At 47.4% G+C, this 15,894-nt stretch overlaps 1 protein-coding gene across 2 annotated transcripts in view; it reads right to left on the bottom strand.

The window, feature by feature from the left end:
* The window catches only part of DNAH10 (dynein axonemal heavy chain 10), a 66,319-nt gene that overhangs the window by 648 nt on the left and 49,777 nt on the right, over positions 1–15,894 (bottom strand). For both annotated transcript variants that reach the window (XM_044440640.1, XM_044440639.1), the window contains 20 exons: positions 15,392–15,528; positions 14,853–15,070; positions 13,822–14,043; positions 13,362–13,509; positions 12,300–12,579; positions 11,051–11,280; positions 9,760–10,033; positions 8,839–8,943; positions 8,193–8,347; positions 7,892–8,046; positions 7,555–7,738; positions 6,949–7,149; positions 5,614–5,823; positions 5,089–5,184; positions 4,236–4,407; positions 3,027–3,158; positions 1,743–1,954; positions 1,481–1,648; positions 690–870; positions 219–364 (listed from right to left, as the gene is read on the bottom strand). In XM_044440640.1, coding sequence (XP_044296575.1) covers positions 219–364; positions 690–870; positions 1,481–1,648; positions 1,743–1,954; positions 3,027–3,158; positions 4,236–4,407; positions 5,089–5,184; positions 5,614–5,823; positions 6,949–7,149; positions 7,555–7,738; positions 7,892–8,046; positions 8,193–8,347; positions 8,839–8,943; positions 9,760–10,033; positions 11,051–11,280; positions 12,300–12,579; positions 13,362–13,509; positions 13,822–14,043; positions 14,853–15,070; positions 15,392–15,528 — 3,626 coding nt within the window. The remainder of the gene's footprint in view (positions 1–218; positions 365–689; positions 871–1,480; positions 1,649–1,742; positions 1,955–3,026; positions 3,159–4,235; positions 4,408–5,088; positions 5,185–5,613; positions 5,824–6,948; positions 7,150–7,554; positions 7,739–7,891; positions 8,047–8,192; positions 8,348–8,838; positions 8,944–9,759; positions 10,034–11,050; positions 11,281–12,299; positions 12,580–13,361; positions 13,510–13,821; positions 14,044–14,852; positions 15,071–15,391; positions 15,529–15,894) is intronic.

Raw genomic sequence — 15,894 nt, forward strand, 5'->3', positions numbered from 1 at the left:
CAAAAAGAGAAGGAATTATGTCAAAGGTGTCCCAATGCAGAAGGGGGTAGCTTGGAAAAAACTCCACATAGAATCCTACCTGGAATTGTGTATCAGCCGAGACTATATGAAGACAGATTACCTTTGTTGTGTAGGAGGTAAGATTCCTCAAATCAGTTCATGCCAACTGATTTGCAGTTTAAATAAAGGTTTTAAGATCTGCTCTTGGCAGCTTGTACCTGCAACTTGAGCCGATGAGCCTCGATGGGGATTATCTTCAGAATGGGTAAATCAACAACCAGCACTTTGGGTGTACTCTTGATGAGGCAGCCGCTCTCAAGATCCCAGTCTGCTCCCTCCAGGTACAGGCCAGACACAAAGCATCCTGAGGAAGACAAGATCCCCGACTGAATCTGCCTGAAAGTCCTCTATTGTTTTAAATCCTCTTCGAGACCTCAGAGGTGTCACTTAAGAAAAGCTCAGTGTTGTGCTGCAGTGAAAAACAACAACGGGAGACACACTCGCTCCTAGAGAGACATGACACAGATTCCACCTTTGGATGGACCACGGAAGGCTAGAAGTGGCCTTGAGCTTGCAAATTGTACTTGTGACACACCAAGAGAGCTTCAGCTGTTGGGCTGGAAAGAAATGTTCCCTTTCCGAGAAACTCTGAAAGTTTTTCAAGCACGACAGCTGTTAGGAAGTCCTACCTTGTCCAGGACGTTCTGTGACTTCCTCTGCAGTCCTGTATTTGGTCACTTGAGTATATAAGGTAGAGCGGTCCAAAGGCCAGCCGTTCTTCCTACAGGTTGCTTGAACAAGTGCGGTGAGGTAGGACTCGGGGATATGCAGTCCTGACAACCACATGACACTTGGTTCGCCCTCCTCAATCTGAACACCAAAGTAAAAATAGGCTGATTTTTTTCCCCCATGTTACATTGCTATGCCCACAATCCAGCTCAGCTGTGGGCCGACTGATATCGGTGAGCTTACCTGTATCTAGCTCTAGGGTTAGATTATGCTGTTCACACCCCGTAGCTCATTAGAGACAGAACATTTATATCCTACCTTTTTTTTTTCATTTTTAAAGAATGCAGAGTGGCTTACATCATTCTCTTCCAGCTGCTCCCAGTCTTATCCCCACAACAACAAGCCTGTGATGTAGGTAAGAGTCTGACTGGCCCAAAGTCATCCAGTTGCCTCCATGATTGAGCGGGGACTAGAATCCAGATCACCTGAGTCTCTTACAACACTGTGAAAGAACGGCCTTCACTTCCATGAAGCTTCCCAAAAGAAGAGAGTACTGGGAGCTGCCTTCCTGCATTCAAGCCCTTTGTCCATCTAGATCAGTAACGGCTACTCGGAGCAGCAGCGGCTCACCAGCATCTCAGGCAAACACCTTGCCTACCCTCTGGACCTCTCTGCAAGTAAACCTTAGGCTCTGCCACTGGGCTTTGGTCCTTCCCCGTTTCACGGAATGGTAAGGCCACCCGACACTCACCCACGACGTGTACTGGAGATACCGGTTCCTAAAAAAAATCATCCAGTTGCCGAGTGTTTTCAGCGTGTCGGGTGCCAGCTTTCTCCAGATGCCTGGAATGTGCCCGTTGAAGAGTGCACGCGCCACCTCGTCCAGTTCATTGCTCATGCCAACCTCCCCAGCCAAGGCCTGGTGAAAGAGTTGCCGAGAAGGATCTCTTTAAGAAGCCCAGAAAGTGCGGGGAGAAGGCAGGCTGGTTTCCTGCCTGAACAGGTTCGCTTACCCTCTGCAGCTCAGCCAGAGATTTGGTCATACGAACAATGAGCTTGTTAAAGCGTTCCAGTTCCTGTAATAGCACTACTGTCGTTGGTGAAATGTCAATTCCCAAGCTCTTTCTTATCTGATCGATATCAAAGATTTGGGGCATCTTATTTTCTATGTCCTTAGCAACCTGGCCAATGTATTCATCACGACTTATCCCAGTACCAGATTCACCTGAAATAGATTAGGTTGAGAGAAATCGGAACAGTCCAGATCGGACAGTTCAGTATGGCACAGACATACCTTACCAGTGGACCTTATTCACAAGCTCCTCTAGTTCAGTTTTCTTTGTTGACAAGACATTTCGAACACCACCATTTGCTTTTATAGATACATTTGCAAGACTGCTTAATTTGAACCATGTAGTCCTTAATTCATTTCAACCCTCTGGAGATATTCACAAAATCAATCACTGCAGATTAATCACCCCATAATGTGTTTTGATTATTTTGCTGTTCTGATAATCAAGTTCGTTAAAATGAGAGTATCCTCTGTTCTGGAAATAAATGTTCTTGGAAGTTTCTCAAAACCTTACGTTAATATATGACCACAGTTGCATTTACAAGCTGACATAGGTTCTAAACACATAAAGTAAACGTAGGGAGGATGTCTCATGAAACCATCTTTCCCAGAATTCCTGAGAGAAGGGAGCTATGGCAAAGAACAGTTTTAAAATTAGTTGACATTTGAAATGCATCTGCCTCTTACTTTTAATTAGCCCAGAATGTTCTAAGCTGAATTACCACTCCATATTCAAAACACTTTGGATCTAATCCTATGTCCTCCTAACATAGAAACGGAGCGAGTCAGAAGGGGCCCCCAGACCATCTAGTCTGACCCCCAGCTCCGCTCACGACATGCCCACCATGTGCATGTCCAGCCTGTCCTTGAACAAACAGACACCATCTGGGAGGACACGGGGTTCTTTGAAGAATCTTGGCAGAGAGTTCCAGCTCTAAAGTCTCAGAGGTGGGGTTCTCGTGCCCAAACGTCCACTCTGCCCTGCCCTGCCCAGCTGGTGTGGAAACAACCACGTCAGCTGCTCCCCTCCAAAGTGGCAACTGGGCCTTGACAAGGGCAAGCGAGCTGTCCTGGGATAGGGAGGGCTGGAGGCTGGGGTCGCAGACAGGAGAGAATTCCTGTTGGCGACCTAGTCACCCCTTCCCACCCTCTGGTGCCTTATCGAAATGGCTCAAAATACCTGGCACGAGCTGCAGCGATGGTGGGAAGCGACCGAGGGCCTTACCTGCTTGAGGCTGCAGCTCTAAAAGGTGTGACCACATGTCCCGAGCTGCCTGCGTGTAGTATCCAATTTCGGCATTGGGATGAAGGCCAAACACTTCTGGCGTGTTCGCAAGTGGAAGAGACTCTATCTCTTCTGTCCAATGAAAACCCAAAGGAAAGAGGAAGGAGGCAGGGAAAGAGAAAGTTACGGAAGGCAAGTTCATGTCTGTAAATCTCTTATTTGTTATCTAAAACATTATAGCCACCTGTTTGCCACCTGAGGAGTTTCAGTACCCCACAGAAAATGGCAGTACTCCTTATTTTGGGTAACCTGTAAGCAATGATGGGTCAGAGCCTTAAAGAAAAACAACAGCAGGAGTGCTGAAGGGGAAACTCAACAGAAAGAGAACAGCCTTAAAAAGTTCCAGCAGGGCAAAGTTAAGGGCTGTTACATCTCTCTGGCCAACATATTTCACACCTTGGATTCACTATTATTAATATTTATATGCCACTTCTTGTTTGAAACAAATACAGAACCCGTTGATGAAAACAAAACAAAGAACATACATGTACAAGATTATCAGCCTGGAGGAAAACCAAACTAACCACCTAAATTTGCAAAGGGTCCCGTGTATTTCAGAGAGAAGAACATGCCACATGGCAGGCACCACTACAAACAATGGTGCATCCTTCTGCTGCTGCTAAAGGGAGCTATGCAGACCGTGGTACGACTAACTGAGCCTTCGCAAAACCGCAAGGGCCTGGGAGGTGGATCTAGAACAGGGATACAGAACCTCAGGCCTGGGAGGCAAATCTAGCCCTCTAGGCTTCCCCCAAAGAGCACACCCCTTTCTGCTGGTCCTGCTTCATTTCCCCCACTGCTAACTATTGCACAGTTCAGTAGCTTTGGAACAGCTCCCCCCCTCCCCATTTTAAAAGGATGACGTGCCACTGGTGGGGCCTAGGTACCAGCAGCAAGTGCTTTCAGCTAAAATAGGCTGCCCCCCCCCCCTTGGTGTTTTGGGCCCTGCCCTTTTGCCTCTGGCTCCACTTACACCTAGAATATGATCAGTGGGGTTTGCACAGAGTGACCCTGCAGAACTGTCCCTTAGGGAAATCAATCTCTGAATAGGACAAGCTGCAAAGATCTACCACGGGGAAAGAAAAAAGTTTTAGGAGACCAGGCAGGAAAATACATCCGAAAGTCAACATACAAGGGGGCCTGGCTTACCGACAAACTCATCCTTCGTTTGCCCTTCAGGGATTCTGTAGTCAACGTCATCATTGTGGAAGAAATGGAAGGGCTGGAAGGTGTCGAAGATGAAATCCCCCAGGTACTCGTCCATGTAGATGCTGAGGATGCGCCGATCAAAGCTGTCGATGGCTCGCCCACCGTACATCACCTAGAAATGGATGCGGTTCATCTTCACAGGAGGAGGTGCACAGCTCCCCATATTCCTCGGTTCATGGAGCAGACACTGCCCAGGCATTCTCCTTTCGGTGGCCACAGCTTAGCAGCAGTCACTCACTTTACATACGGAAAGCCAGGGAATCAAATCCTAGCAACTCCAGATAAAAAGTGAAGAGGGTGCGTGGAGGAGACCGCGCTGAAGACCCAGGCCTAAGACCCTGTAGAACCTCTGCCAGGAGAGCAGGCCAGGGTGCATAACCTCCTTCACCCAAGGGCCACATTCTGCTTCGGAGAAGCTTCCGGGGGTTTTGTGGCAGTGGCCGGCGCAACGGACTGGGGCCACAAGGACCAGCCTCTGTTAGTGGAAAGCTCTTGCGGCCAAGAACTAGCCCTTTCAGAACAGGAAAAAAACAGTTGCACAAGCAGGAGGACTTCGTCAAATCAGACGGTTGGAGGAAAGGAACGTGGCTGCACAACGGAGAGGATGTGGCCATGGAGAGCTAGCACGCAGCAGCGGGAAGGATGGATTTGGCCCCCAGGCGTGAGGTTCGGCACCCCTGGAGTAGTCAAAACCAGCCTTGAGGGGTGCAACAGTCTGACTACCGGCCATGGAAGCTCCATGCAAACCATTTTTGTCCTCCGGAATCACTGAGCAGCCCCAGCGCTTGCTCACCTCTCCGATGAGGTACTTGAGGCTCCCCCACGGAATTTTGTCATCCTTCTGCTCAAATGCTTTTGTCAAGTACGTATTGAGGATCTCCATGCAGACCTAAAGCAGTTGTTGAACAGAGCGGGAGGAAAGGTTAGTCACTGTGGCCTTTGCTTGGGTTATGTATTGTGTTCCTCAAATAAAATGGGAAATCCGAAGTTTAGCTCGCAGCCACTCCCCCCGACTTCTTCAGAGGAAGAGGTGAGACAGCCCAGCCAGTTCACCGTTCCCCCAGGGCGGCCATCCAGCCCCGCATCTCACAGAACGGTGGCCCTCAGGGGCCAGTTGAGCTGGTAATGGGGCAATGAGTCATACGCATCAGGTAGTGCACCGCAAGGAAAGACTGGTTAGATGCTTGGGTTCAGTGGGATCACATGTGTATAGGCCTGCAGCCTGAATTTGTGTGTGTTTTCCCCAACCCATGGGTACCTTTATGCCATGGGAGATGCTGAGTTGCATATTCTTGGAGGATATGAGTTAGCTTCCTACCTGGAAATCGGATTCATTAAAATCATAAGGCACGTTCCAGCCGATCTTCCCAAACTTCCTCCTCTCCTGAACCACGGCATGGAAAAATGCTAAGACATAGACCAAGGCCTTGAAAGCAGGGTGCGGGCACTGGTCAAGAGAATCATGAGAGATTTTGAAGTAGGTGGCTCGCATGTTCAGTTTCAACCCATTGGGCGGCTCTGTGACAACCTAGCAATGGAGAAAATGACAACCATCCGTGACTGGATTCGCTCACGGAGGTGACGCTTCCCTTGCAGCGTGTGCTTTAGGACTCTCTTCTCCACTCCTTACCAAAAATTTATAAGTTTTACCAAAATAAGCCTCCCTTATTAATACCTCTTTTCCAAAATTAAGTTAGTTTCTGTATGGTTGGCCAATACTGTTTTCCTTTCTTTAGCACCGATCTCTTGACCTCTACCAGTCTCTCTTGCTAGCTCTATGATTACGAGTATATTTACTATCTAAATTGGGCCGCGCTCTTACACAGAATTAAAACAATGATCCATCTATTCCAGTACGGTCCAGTCCAACTCACCAGGGCAATGGCAGACAACTGTGTGCCTTCTGCGTGGCTTGGACTACAACTCCCATAACATGCACCCTCTTCTCCAAGATCCCACAACTTCCCAAGGCCTGCTACTTCACATCCTTTGAACTGGAGGTGCCAGCTCTGCAGGCAAAACATGTGCTCTCCCACTAGGGTAGAGAGTTTTCTGCAGGCGAGTCTGCAGAAGACCCTGTGGCTTCCCCAGGATCATGTGGAAGCAAGTGCTTTGCAGACTGCCACTCCAGATGAAGATCTGGCCTTGTAAAAATGACTTAAGTGTGACTCTGCTGCTTGCACATCTGTTCAGTGCTATGATTTATGCGGACATGCGGAATTAAAAGGAGGAGAAACAAAGCTGCTGATGGAAGATCATTAGCAGAGTTCCTGCCGCTTGTGATGTAAAAATAACCAGCTCATCTTGCTTGTGACAAATGTCTCAGACTTCTGAAGCAGTTCAGTGCTTCATCTTGTCAGACTGTCTGCTCCACTGACAAGGAGGCTCCACTCAGTATAGACATCAGCTGATTATTTTCAGATACTGAAAACGGCAGGAAAGATCCCAACACATTTCAGAGTGTTGGATCCCCAAGCTCCTATGCTCTCCGCCACAAATAACAGCCGTGCACCCAAACATAAGGAAGGAGTTGGAGTTTCTTACTCTAACTCAGTATTTGACTTAGGGGTACATGAGGTAAATTCAGGCCAGGCCTTCATCCAGCTCCAAGGTCATCAATCTCCTTTCTTGGTGTCCTGCCATGGTTTTGTACCTTTAAAGATTTCTGGAGTATACCAATGGGAAAGCCCTTGATGGGGTCCGTTGTCAGCCACAAGCGGAAATCCGGGTGCGGCTTAGTGACCCTCTCTAGTGCCTTCTCCAGGTCAACCAGCCACTTCACCAGCAGGTGGCAGTTCTGCAGCATTAGCCACTGTCCACGGGCCACGGCATTCTCCAGCAGCTGCAGTGCAACCTGGAAAAATGCAGAGAGACACAGAAAGCTCATGAAGCTATTAGTCTGATCCAGGACTCCATGAGCAAAGGAACGAGGAACACGGTCCCGCAGAGCGAGCCCCTTTGGAAAAGAGTGCAGGGCTCAGAACATGAAGCACATCCGACTGACCATTATGAGTGCTCACAACTGTGTTCACGCACAAACACCACGGTTGATACAAACAGCTCGATCCACTTGAAAGAAATGTGTGCGACTCCCTTTCCGGCAGATGCATGCATTCGCTTCCTGCTTTTCAAATTAGGACTTGGGCATCCAGCTGGAAGCACCACAATGAGCTTGTAAGTATGAAAGGAAAGCACTCCCAGCCTTCTACAGAAAACTTGCCTTCGTGCACTCAGAGTGGCTGAATGGTCCTGCACTTACCTTTTCCTGCCCCTGTCCCATGGCCAGGAATTTGAGCCGATTCCCTCCGAAGCCCGACCGATCGGCCAGTTTCATAAGGTCACTTGCAGGATCAGAGCCAGGACTTAGAATGAAAACTATTGGTGAGTTTGGGGTGCTCTGCTCAAAGATGGCATCAAAGCTGATCACTGGTGGCTGGACATATCTGGGAAGAGGGGAAGGGAACAGCATGGAGTGGATTACCAGGCAGGGGAAGCTTAAACTCATCGTCGTGATAAAACAGAGCTCAGACTCTTCTCAAAAAAAAAAAAAAAAAAAAAAGGGCCCCTTTTTTAAAAAAAAGAAGAACGTGACTTACTTCACACCCATTGTGAGGGTAACATAGTCAGTCACAGCACGATAGACACGGTCAACCCGGAAGCAACGCAAGAGCAGCAGCTTTTGGAAATTGGTGAGGCTCTTCCGGTAGTGCATGGGAAATGGGGATTGTTCCAGGGCATCAAGATCATACCACTGTAGAAAAAGTACAGGATGTCAAGTCAGTGCAGAATGGACTCTGACAATGCTTCTAAAGGAGGAGACCTTCTAAAGGCGTCTCCTGAAAAGCCAGCCACTGCCTGCTCTAATTCGCAACACTCAGAATAGTGGATCCTACTCACAGCTTTCCATTCAGTTGGATTTTCCTCCACATCATCTGGAAGAGAACCAAATTGTTCGGGAAACAGTTCAGCAACACGGATGACATCCTCCCAGCCTTGATCAGAAAGCCAGAAACATGGCTTCTTTCGGGTACTCTTCTCCAAAGAAAGATTTCCTAAAGACAGAACAGGAAATATGGTTACCACAATCTATGCATAACCTATGCATTTATATTTTAGAAATTTTCTTAGAGCAACAAATAGCTTTTGTTAATTTGCTGAAGGAAGGAATTATCCATCTTTCTTTCACCCCAAAGATCCTCAGATAGCTTGATACAGCAATTTTAATGGACTGACTTTAGGTACACTTACTCAAAATGGCTTTTCAATGATGGAACTCATACAATGTACTACAAAAAAGCTCATGAAACAGCAGCTTCCTCTTTTCTTTCACCTGTGTAATAAGATCTACTTTTACAAAGCATAGCATACATTAAAATGTTTTTTTCATGAAGTGCAGCATCCCATTCTGCAGGAAAACGAGGACTAGAAGGCCAAACCAATAAATAAATAAAAGCATTAATGGAAGGCCTTGGATAACTAAAAGACGCTGCTAGCTTTTATATCTGGCATGAGCTGATTGGAGTTCAGGAGAGCATTCATTTACCTTTCAAAAAGAAATCCAGTTCATCCTGAGGGACTCTGTGATCAGCCTGCTCGATCTTGATCGTCATGGTAAAGGAGAAGAGTAACTTGTGTTTTTCAAACAGGCCTGTGAACGCAAACCACAAGAACTGTTGCGACTTGATGCCAACAGACCACCAAGAGGCAGTCAGTGTCGGCGCAAACTGAAATTCTGATTCAAAAACTGAAGAGTCAGGCACAGCGTTGTGAATTCTAGGGCTCCTGATGGGGCTCCTGGAGGCTGGTTGGAAGGCCTCGATCAACAAATCAGTACTGATGGAGGGATTTCCCTGAACACGGATGGCATCACTCCCTGCCAGGTACACCCGCAATGAGGAGTCCGGGGTAAGTCACAGAACATGCTCTGAGCCAATACAGGGAAAGCCTCTGGCTTACGCCCAGAGAGCCACCCCATTCTTTCTGAAGGAGCAGCTTTGCCAGCCTCTTCAGGACGCTCCCAGTTGAAAAGGCCAAGGCACTGGCTGTTCTGGTTAATGAGCCCTGATTGGTGGGACACGTGTCCTGGTGCCCATGCAGGGGCGCCTTGCACACACAGCACAGCATTCACTTCGACAACTCTTGCTCAAGCCCCCGACCCTCTAACTCCAGCTACAGGTGCCACCTTCCCAGTTCGGTCCGCCCTGTGTGTCTGGCCATTCCCAGCATTCATGAGGATTTGGAAAGCTCTTGGTGGAGGTGCCAGCTCTCCTGTGAGCTAAGACAGGAGCACATACAGTGCACCTCCCCAGGCCTTATCGTTCAAACAGCAACACACCGAAGCCATAAAGCCAAGGAACATGCACCACTGCAGAGAGGCCCGCGGGAAGAATCAATGGACAAGCTTCGCACACTGCTCTGAAGATGTTCTCCTTAGGAGTTCTGGTAGCTTTTCAGTCATACCAACCTGTGCAGCCGTAATTGTATACATTGAATGTTAACGTGTCCATGATGTTTCGCAACCTCTTTGCAAGAATGGTATCGGGCAAGGACTTCCGAAGGGAGAAGCCAAAGACATCCAAGAAGGCAGCCAAGGAGTATTGATACATGGTATTGACCAGGGCCATCTCAGACAGCACGAAGAACAAAATGGCGCCTCTCTTGGCAGCTGGGCGGTAGCCATCTCGCAGTCTGTCAATGTCAACTGCGGTTTTCTCAGCCAGCTTGAGTTTCTCTGTCACCTGGTTGTACCGGACAAGTAATCATTTTAATTCAAGATGAAGCCTGCAGCAGTGAATATAATGCTATGGGGGAATGGATTCAATATTGAGAGGAGGAGTCTGCTGCCGTTCTTCATCTTAATACCCCAAATATACATACTGGAGGTGGCAGGAGGGGACTTTGGTGCTGATTATGCTGCCGCTACAGGATTAAGATCCTGTTTTTCTGAATGGACATTTATTTTCAAATAGGTGAAAAGGAAGTAAAAATTTGCCCTAAATTCATTCAGAATGATATGCATCTCTGGATTACCTCTGATAATCTGTGTTACGCAGCGCCATTCTGCTGGTTTGTCTGGCCCATGTGTGGGGAACCTCAGGCCCAGGTTCCCAGTCTACCCTTTCCAGAGTCCAAATTCAGCACTTTGGGGTTCCCTAGGAGGGCCACAAACCTTTCCCCTGGCCCCAAATCCTTTTCTCCAACCACCAATCATTTCCTAGTTTCCTTGAATTGGTGCAATTCCCCCCCTCCCCAGCCTTCTAAAAGGCTGAAATGCTTCGTGGCTTGTAAGAGGAGATTTAAGCTACACAAGCTGGTATTTTTGGCACACATACCACTGGATGGCAACTCTTGAGAGCTTCTCTAAAAGTGAATTTGGACCTTTGGCTAAAAAAGGTTCACCACTCCTAATCTAGCCCACAACTGTCCAGCCAGGAGTGGCCCTTCAGGCTCAGATCATCGGTCTTTTCCAGCCCCACTACTGGAGATCCTTGCACTGGAGATGCCAGGGATTGACTAGGAGACCCTCTATACGCAAAATCCATGCTCTGCCAGTGGCTACAGACCTCTATTTACGGGCATGGCAGTACAAAGTTAATTAGGAATACAGAAATATGGAATAACTGGTTCCATTAAGGAATTAAAATGTAGATTTTTTCATAAAAGGGTGCAACTTAGCCCTTAGAGTCGATCGGACTGTAAAGGAGTGAAGGCAGCTATCTGGCAGAAAATTGCAGAACTCGGTGTATAGCTCATACCTCTGTAGCTTTGGACTTGGTTTCCTCCAGAGTATGTACCAAGTCTACATTGTCCAGCATGTTCCCAGTGGATGTTGCAAGTTCACGAAGGAGAGAATCTTCCAGGTCCTTCAGCAGATTTTTGTTTTCACTTGTTTCCTGGATGAGATGTTCTCTCTGTTCCTCCAGTTCATGTCTTTCAAATCCAACAATCACACTGAGCAGCTGGTCCTCCAAACCTTTCAACGTAACTAGAAGGGTGGGGTTCGAGAGTTCAACAAGGGCATTTCCCCCCCCCCCCAACATGATCTTCACTCTACTATGTGAGGGCAGCTGGATCTTTCTTAGGAAGAACTGGGATACTTTGAGCACCATTTAGTAAGTCATGCACCTGCTTGTTGCATCGTTAGCACATTGGTTGGATTCAGTGAAACTGAGTCAAAGCAGGCAAAGGGCCATTTTTCCATCAACTTCCGTAAAGCTCCAGGAACCAGCATTGTGCATTGACTCAAAAATGATCTGACAGAGAAAGACAAGGGATAATATCTGCACTACACTGTCACAATTAAGCGTGACTTAACGATGCGAGCAATTCTAGGACACGGGATGAACATACATGATGCAGCAACCTCATTGAAACAGGACTGGGCCTGGTCAGGGCCTGGAGGCAAGAGCAAGGGGGAACCCTGGACGTGCCACAGGGAGCTCTATGGAATGCACATAGGATACAAATCTTCTGTCGTGGCTTTCCAAAAAAGGGTCTCTAAGGTGGCAAGCAAACAGAGGCAAAACTCGCAAGAGCCGCTTGTTATTTCTTCCACAGCTAGTGTTGTGTAGTGCTGATCTCAGACTCGGGAGCACCGGGATGTTACCCATGCTTGCACATGAATGGATGGCTTTGAGACTCTCGGTCTAACATACCTCACAGGACTGCTGAGAGGATAAAACAGAGAGAACCCTGTAACCACCTTGAGTTCCTTGCAAGAGGAAAAAAGGCAGAATATAAATATCATCATCACCATCATCCAGATGGCTTGTAACAGTATTCTCAACTGAGTCCTGGCTTTTGAGTGTGGAGAAATGGATCTATTTAATTTTGGCAAACAAAATGGGCTCTAAGTTCACCAAACTCTACTGTGAGGACTATTTGCCAGATAGAGCCCATGAGCTGCAGTTTGGCAAAGATCACAGTTCTTTGCTGAAGGAATACAACTGAAGATAATTCATTATTCATTACAAAGGAAAAAAAAATGTACTGCTTATCAGGTACCTGTGTAGTTGATTACCATGGCTTTGCCAAACACTGATGGTGAGTATTTAGGATTGGCCAGTTTGGTGTTCAAGTACAATTTGAAATTGGTGTCATAGTCAACCTCCTTGTCCCCAAGAATGATGAAGGTTCGGCCCTGGGCACTCTTGATGTTCTTTTCCAAGACATTATCAATCACAGGGTCAATGTATTCATCGACGTCATGGAACAAGAAAGGGTTCCCATATTTTATAGCCATTTCAAGTTGCTTAAGGAAATCAGGATCATTGAAAGAGGCCATCTAGGAAAGAATAAGATATGTATATATAGACATGCTTGACAGTATTGATAAATGCAGGTCTTCCTCGATCAAGCCTTACTTCAGCACTACCAAAGCGAGTGTTTTAATCCAAGCAAAGCTCACAGTTCTCTCAAAGCTAAGTTGCTACAACAGCGCCTTTCCCTTTCTATTCATTACTTGACAGATAAATTAATGGTAGGCCAACCATCTGAAGTAAAACACGGGTCACCTTTTGCTGTCCTCTGGTCCCCAAGTGCACTGGTTTCTTGAGAAACCAGCCCTTCAACCTGCTCTGCAAATTTATTGGAGGAGTACGGAAGCAGCTCTCCCTTACCCTTTGCTGTGCTCTGGCACAGAAGAGGCCTCAACTTAGTAGCACGAAGTTCAAGGAAACAACTGTGTAAGGGAAGGGATGTCCCTATGGTCAGAAAGCTTTGCTGCTGGGGCAGAAAATAACAAGGAGCGTGCAGGAAGGGATGAAATGCTCCAGAAAGACAGTCTGCTTTCTTTCTTTCATCCAAGGCTGCTTTATATCGAAGAAAGAAATATCTAAGAAACCCCAAACTCCCTATTCTTGAACTCCTACTGGGTTCCTGGGTTTACCCAGAACCCGTTCTGGGTTCCAAGCCTTTTCTTAGCCATAAACGGATTGACCTTTTCCCTCCTCAAGTACAGATCAGCTTTACTCTGGCCCACTTCCTATATTCTGGTTAAAATGATGCATTATACATGAACCCCCCCCCCCCCCCACACACACACACAGACTCTTTAATTCCCCTCACCCTCAGGTTATTTTTTTCTTCTTTCCTCTTAATCCAGTTCAAGGCTTGTTGCTGTGGGTCAATGCATAAGGGGAAGCGACTGGCTCGTGTGGTGAGGATGCCATTTTGAACTGAGAGTTCGTCTGGAGGCAGACCTTGAGACCCCCACCTGGAACGAAAGAAGTTGAGAGGGGGGTTTCTGAACTGAAACAAAGGGGAACCTTTCTTTGAGAGGCTCGTAAGTCCAAGGGCAGACCATCGGCCAACAAAATAAGTGCGTGCAAAAATGTGTGCATATGTATGTTTGTGTTGAGGTGCAAGCGGATGGGGCGCTGTGAAAGTGAGCTGGAGGCTGGGCGCCAGAGTGCCAGAATTGCCACCAGACGAAGTGATGAAGTACATCACTGCCTGGGCCTTGAAAAGCCACACACAATGCTGGACGAAGGCTCTTGGGCTTTAAGGGGTCACCGTTCCAGCCTACCTGCTAATCTCAACGTCATCTGTCAGGAGGTTTTCCAATCGGAAAGGCGTGCTCAGAGGAATCTCCCGAGTCTGAATATCAGACCGCCACACTTCCTTCAGCATTTCATCCCGAAACTCCCAGGTGAAGGCACCCTCGTAGCTCAGGAAAGCTGCACACAGCAGACAGTCTCCTAGCAGCTTCACTTGCCGTCTCTTTAATTCCTCCAAATCATTCATCCACCTGACCAAAAATGAGTGAAAATGCAGCTGCTCCAACACATCAGTTTTAAGCGACTCACAGAAACCATCTTCTAGAAACATCATCTAGAAGGGAAGGATCAGGGCCCTCCACGCTTGGGTAGCTAGTCCAGGGAAGGGACAGCCAAAAATATACAATCTTGGAAGAAGAAAGGAGCCCCGGAAAAGCTCAGCTACTGCGGAGGTGGCAGGGCTAGAACTGTAGTAAAGATTATGCCAAACTAAATTCCAGTACTGGAGGTGCCACAAGATGCTCCATTGTTCTGACAAATATTCTGAACATCCCTGGTTAAGGTTTTAGAGCTGAGGAGGGTACAGCTTTTGATCACTTTTTTTAATATGCTGGGAATGCCAAGGATCCAGGATCTTCTATCACTGCAGGAACTGGACTCCAGGTCCACTCAAGTTCAACTGATGAATGCAGGCTCTTCATTTGGGGTTGGTGACTTGCAAGTGTGTGTGTGGGTGGGGGTGATTCTTTTGTTGCTTAGGAGACAATCTAGCAATTGCCACCAGTGGGGAAAATTTAAAAGTCAATGCCTCTAGTGTGAGGCTTTAAGGGATGGCAGGTCAGCATCACCTGACCCTGGATGAGGAAATGGCAGCTGCTGGACACTGGGAGGAGCTTATTAGCAGGAAAAGTACATCTGCAGAAGGAAAACCATGGCGGACTCGTGCCCTAGGAAACCCGCATCTGCCAAGATGTTGAGATAACTCCCCCGGTATTAAACCCTCACTTTTTCCTTACAAAACCTCCACAAAGAATGTCAAAGCTAATTGTAATGCACCTGCCTTATATTTTCTGATCCCAAGCCTGAGATGAGTTTGTCAGCAGCAATAAGCCGCCGTTCCATAATCTCTGCTTCTTCCTGAAGCTGCTGCTTTTCCCGTATTGCTGCCTCATACTTATCTCCCAGAGCCTTCAGCTCATTCTGGATGGCTGTCAGCTCAGCCTGGATCTTCTCCAGCTCACGCTTACTTAAGAAGAAATTCCGCTCCAGTCTGGCCACCTGCATGAAAGAAAGATTGTCTCCCCTCTGTTTACCCCTCTGGGTTTACGGAGCCCGCTGTTTAACATGCTGTATCGGCCCCTTTTGATATGGGAACCTTTACAACATCCAAACATGTTATCACTGGTTCCTCTAGAAAAAAGGACTCATTTCCACCTTGGATGCCTCCTTGGCTTCAAACAGGGAAAGCACCAGAATGCCCCCACCTCTGATTCAAGCCCCACTTTTGAAATAGAGGTGCGACTGGAGCTACCAGTGTCAACTCCCAGGTCACATTTAACGTGGCTCTTATTCTGCCCACTTCCACATTCCTCTTCCTACCTTTTCTCTCTTTGGCTTGACCTCCTTCGCTACGTCGCAGTAGCTCATCACGGCATCAACAAACTTCAGCATCCCCAGACCAGCTCTGCTGACAACCTCCATCTCCTCAAAGGTGGTGTTTAAGTTCTTCAGAAGCCCTCCAAATTGAAATGTCAGAAGTTAATTAAAAGGCAGTGTTTCTTTCAAAGGAGAAAGTTAAAATGACCAAAGGCTGCAATCCTATCTTATCTGGGTGCAAACCCCTCCATGAAAGAAATTAGGAGAGTAAGTACCCAGAGGAGGGTTTTCTCTGCGGTGGTGCCCAACCTATGGAATTCACTCCCCAAAGAGGTCCGCCTGGCACCATCGTTACTGGTTTTTCGGCGCCAGGTAAAGACCTTTTTATTTAAACATCATTTCAATTGTTAAAACATATGATCTGGCCAGGGCAACTTCTTCTTCCTTCTCTTTCTCCTCCTATAAAATAAAAATATAGGAGGAGAAAGAGAAGGAAGAAGAAGTTG

This window comes from Varanus komodoensis, unplaced genomic scaffold (assembly GCF_004798865.1).
Source record: "Varanus komodoensis strain SLA01 unplaced genomic scaffold, ASM479886v1 scaffold38, whole genome shotgun sequence".
NCBI classification, from domain to species: domain Eukaryota; kingdom Metazoa; phylum Chordata; class Lepidosauria; order Squamata; family Varanidae; genus Varanus; species Varanus komodoensis.